Raw genomic sequence first — 5148 nt, 5'->3', positions numbered from 1 at the left:
TGTTGACACAGCAGTGACAGGTGGATGTGCTGTGAATTGTGTGATCCAGGGGAGGCTTTCCTGGCCTGCCTCCATTTCGGAAAGCTGCTTTCAGAGCCGGCAGACAAACGGAACAAGCTAGGCAGGGGAGTGGGCCGACGGAGCACTAGAGAGGCTAGCTACAGAGTTGTAGCTACACTGCTCATCCTCGTCCGCACCGCACGTGCACATTGCCCATCTCACCATCTTCTTTGTCTGATCCATCCTCCACTGCACTCATCCCCTCCCGGCTGTGGGGCTGCAGCTCCTCCAAGGCACGGTACCAAGCTCGAGCTCCTTGGTCTCTCCTCCTCGCGGGCGCTTTCCCCTCCCCCTCTCGCTTCTATTGTGTTTCTTTATCTTTATTTATATTCCCCCCCCGCCCCCCCGCATCGATCCCCATTCCCCACCCACTCGCATTGTCTGTCTCTTGCCGGCTGCCGCTGCCGTCCATCCACGTTTCTGCGTGTGTGTTCTTGCAATCTTGCTGCAGCTGGGCGAAGGCCGGCGGCCGGCGACTCAATCCGTTCGGCTGACGACACACGTACGACATTGCTCGCCTTGCCCTGTCCTGCTCATGCTCATGCGTGTTCTCTCCTGGATGTGGATGACCAGAGGCTAGCAGCAGCAGGCTTCTAATCTCGGTCCCGCGCGCGCGCCGCCATGGATCCCGAGTTTGGTGTCGGCACGGCGCCACGAAAGGTCAGTCAGACCCAGCTCCCAATCCTTCCTGCCTTACCTCCAGGCTCCAGCAGCAGGCAGCACCTGAGGGGGTATGCAGTGCTTGCTGCTCAGACAGAGCTCTGAACCCAGCTGCCGCAACCTCGGTGCGTCCTGTGGTTGTTTTGATTGCAGAGGGAGCCGTGGCGGACGACGCTGCTGCTGGCGTACCAGAGCCTCGGCGTGGTGTACGGCGACCTCAGCATCTCGCCGCTGTACGTGTACAAGAGCACCTTCGCCGAGGACATCACGCACTCGGAGGGCAACGAGGAGATCTACGGCGCCCTCTCCTTCGTCTTCTGGACGCTCACCCTCATCCCGCTCCTCAAGTACGTCACCATCGTCCTGCGCGCCGACGACAACGGCGAAGGTACGTACGTGCGTCGGCCACCGCTAGCTGCAGCCTACACCCTGACCCTGCAGTGCAGCACCACCAGCCAGCTCTGTTCTGATCATCTCTTCTCTCTCCGGCATGCCCACAGGAGGCACGTTCGCGCTCTACTCCCTCATCTGCCGCCACGCCAATGTCAGCCTCCTCCCCAACCGACAGGTCGCCGACGAGGAGCTCTCCACCTACAGGCTGGAGCGCCCGCCCGAGGCCGCCGGGAGGTCCGGCATCAAGGCCTGGCTTGAGAAGCACAAGAATCTGCACACCGCGCTGCTCGTCATGGTCATGATCGGCACCTGCATGGTCATCGGCGACGGCGTCCTTACGCCCGCCATCTCTGGTACGTACAGTCGGCGTCGCTCACCTTTAATTCTCTGTCTGTCCACCATGCCTTGCCTGCTGCTTCGTCAGAATTATGCTGACGATGGTTCACTTCAGTTCAGTTTCTGATCGACCTCTCTGCCTTTTCTTCTCCCTGCTTCTTCAGTGTTCTCCGCCGTCTCAGGGCTCGAGCTCTCCTTGTCCAAGGATCAGCATGAATGTAAGTTTATTTAAAATCACACAACACAAGCCGTTTTTCTTTAATTTTTACTTGCTTCCTATAGTTTACATACCACCATATCCTAGAACTACCTATTCTTAGGTTTGGTGCCAATATTATGAGTTCATGACTATGTAATCCGATCATCTAGACTTAGCATCTTCTGTCTCAATCTGCATCTGAACTTCGCATCCCAGAATTCTTAAACTGATGGGCCCTAAACTGAAACAGGGTATGGGAAGGGCAGGTTCTTGCACATGGCATGTGACTCTATCTATCTCTTCACTAATCTCCATCACCTGACTGTTACCTTCACATGCTACCTAGAAGCTGCTAGTCTTAGCTTTCAGAAACATCTTATTTTAACCCTGCCTGTAGGATTTCTCCAATGCTCATCGAAGTTTCTTCCCTCGCAGATGCCGTCATTCCGATAACCTGCGCCATACTAGTATTCCTGTTCGCGCTCCAGCACTACGGCACCCATCGCGTAGGGTTCCTCTTCGCGCCGATCATCCTCGCCTGGCTGCTCTGCATGAGCACGATCGGCCTGTACAACATCATCCGCTGGAACCCCCAGGTCTACACGGCACTCAATCCCTCCTACATGATCAGATTCCTCAGGAAGACAAAGAAGTCTGGCTGGATGTCCCTGGGAGGAATTCTGCTGTGCATGACAGGTAAATTTTGCTCTATGATAAAATAGACCATTTCGTTCGTCTGCAACTCGCAACAGCTGCAGAAGCAGAGCAGGTGGATGAACTTATCGTGTGTGACATGTCTGCCATTATTCAGGATCTGAAGCGATGTTCGCCGATCTTGGACACTTCTCCTACAGCGCGATCCAGGCAATCCCCTGACCCTGCACTTCTTATACTTGACCTCCTCTATGAATATTTGCATGTTTCATTTCATGGTTCATTCTTTGTTAGGCCTTGTTTGGATGCATGTATATCCACTTCAATCCATATGTGTATCCACTCCAACACATGTGGATTGAGATGAATACATGTGCATCCAAACAAAGCCTCAGTGTGTAAGTAAATCTGAACTCTGAACTGATGAAGTCTGTCCTTTTTTTTTTAGCTTGCTTTCAATTCTTTGGTGTACCCTTCACTGATCCTGGGATACATGGGCCAAGCTGCTTATTTGTCCCAGCACCATAACCTTGACGCAAGCTACCAAATTGGATTCTACATTGCAGTTCCTGGTACGCCACACTACTACATGGTTGGTTTATTCTCACATCACACTACGCTTTCAGAGTTTCAGACATTCACAGGCTTTTGCCTCTGTGATGAATGCAGAGAGTGTAAGATGGCCTGTGCTATTGCTGGCGATCTTGGCGTCGGTAGTCGGCAGCCAGGCCATCATCAGCGGCACGTTCTCCATCATCAGCCAGAGCCAGTCTCTGAGCTGCTTCCCCAGGGTGAAAGTCGTGCACACGTCTGACAAAGTTCATGGCCAGATATACATCCCTGAGGTCAACTGGATCCTCATGGTCCTCTGCATTGCTGTCACTGTTGGTTTCCGTAACACCAAGCACATGGGAAACGCGTCTGGTGAGTAGAGTATCTTGCTGTCCTGGCACTGATGATCATGTGCAGAAAACTGATCAAACCATATACCTGAACTTTTGCTTCTGAATTGTTATGCAGGTTTGGCCGTGATCACGGTGATGCTGGTGACGACGTGCCTCATGTCCCTGGTGATCATGCTGTGCTGGGACCGGTCCCCATGGCTGGCCCTCGCCTTCTTCCTCTTCTTCGGCTCCATCGAGTCGCTCTACTTCTCGGCGTCGCTGATCAAGTTCCTGGAAGGCGCGTGGCTGCCGATCCTCCTGGCACTCATCCTGCTGGCCGTCATGTTCGTCTGGCACCATACGACGATCAAGAAGTACGAGTACGACATGCACAACAAGGTGACCCTAGAGTGGCTGCTGGCGCTGGGTGACAAGCTGGGTATGGTGCGCGTCCCGGGCATCGGCCTCGTCTACACCGACCTCACCTCCGGCGTGCCCGCCAACTTCTCCCGCTTCGTCACCAACCTGCCGGCGTTCCACCGGGTGCTAGTCTTCGTCTGCGTCAAGTCCGTGACGGTGCCGCACGTGCTCCCCGCCGAGCGCTACCTCGTCGGCCGCGTCGGCCCGCCGGGACACCGCTCCTACCGCTGCATCGTGCGCTACGGCTACCGCGACGTGCACCAGAACGTGGACTCCTTCGAGACGGAGCTTGTCGAGAGCCTCGCCACGTTCATCAAGCTGGACGCGCTGTTCCGCTGCAGCGACGCCGGCGGCGGCGAGCAGCGGGACAGCAACTACTACGAGCGCGAGAACGCGCTGACGGTCATCGGGAGCAACCCGCTGCGGCGCCACATGGGCCTGGGCTATGACGACTCCCACTCCCACGACGGCGCGTCGTCTGACTCTGACCGCGTGGACGGTATAGAGCTCGCGGCGGCGGCGGCGGCGCCAGCGGTCGTCAAGAAGCAGGTGAGGTTCGCGGTGGCGCCGCCCAGGAGCCCCGGCGTGGACGAGAGCGTGCTGGAGGAGCTGCACGAGCTGTGCGAGGCGCGGGAGGCCGGCACGGCGTTCATCCTGGGGCACTCGCACGTGAAGACCAAGCCCGGGTCGTCGCTGCTCAAGAGGCTGGCCGTCGGCGTCGGCTACAATTTCTTGCGTCGGAACTGCCGCGGCCCGGACGTGGCGCTGCGCGTGCCGCCGGCGTCGCTGCTCGAGGTGGGCATGGTGTACGTGCTGTGATCAGAACGTGGCGGTGATGGGTGACTGCGATCTCTGCGTCCGGTTTTCGCTGCTTAAATTACGGATCCCTCTGCTTTCGTGCAGTATGCAGATCTCTACCTGTTTGTTTAAATTGTAACGAGATGCAATGATAATAGAGGATGCACTGGCATTTCCCGGTGATAATTAAGTTGACTATGGTACACCAGTCCTAATTATATACCATTTTAACTTTATACAAAATAAAAAAACACAAAAAAAAATGATTAAGTTCAATAGCAGGGAGTGTCATTTCGGACAATGATATTTCTAGGTCTCTGAACTTGGTTTCAGTTCTTATCTGTATGCAAAAAGGGCCTAACCCACTTCCATATGCTACGTATGAGCTACAGAGTAAAATTCATGACCGGTCTTTGAACTTCACGACGGGTATTATCCTGGTCTATACTCTCAAAATTGATATTTTTAGTCCAAGCAGTCGTTGAACTTGGTGAGGTGTTGCAGTTCACGAAACTTATAAAATGATATTTTGGTCTTGAAACTTGGTTACGTGCCTTATCCGAGTCCACATGGAGCACCGTGGATACAGTATCCATCCAATTTTTTCGTAACCTACTACGTAGGATAACGTGACATGCTCACCGGGCGTTTCGCTACCCACGCCCGCCGTTGCCGACGTGTCTCCCATTATTGTGTTGCTCAAAGCAGTGAACTGAACTTCAAATATATACACTGATACAAATA

The 5148-nt window shown here is 54.4% G+C and overlaps 1 protein-coding gene across 1 annotated transcript; it reads left to right on the top strand.

Moving 5' to 3' along the window:
* Window positions 1-299: 299 nt before the first annotated feature.
* On the top strand, window positions 300-4599 carry LOC136550582 (probable potassium transporter 9). The gene is made up of 9 exons (XM_066542195.1): window positions 300-720; window positions 874-1108; window positions 1221-1466; window positions 1614-1667; window positions 2084-2344; window positions 2460-2512; window positions 2751-2874; window positions 2972-3226; window positions 3323-4599. The coding sequence occupies exons 1-9, from the start codon at window positions 682-684 to the stop codon at window positions 4423-4425; spliced, it is 2370 nt and encodes a 789-aa protein (XP_066398292.1). The 5' UTR covers window positions 300-681; the 3' UTR covers window positions 4426-4599.
* Window positions 4600-5148: the final 549 nt, after the last annotated feature.

The sequence above is a fragment of the Miscanthus floridulus genome, chromosome 4 (assembly GCF_019320115.1).
Source record: "Miscanthus floridulus cultivar M001 chromosome 4, ASM1932011v1, whole genome shotgun sequence".
Lineage (NCBI taxonomy): Eukaryota > Viridiplantae > Streptophyta > Magnoliopsida > Poales > Poaceae > Miscanthus > Miscanthus floridulus.
The sequence above is the reverse complement of the archived record's forward strand: the minus strand, read 5'-3'. Positions and strand labels throughout refer to the sequence as shown.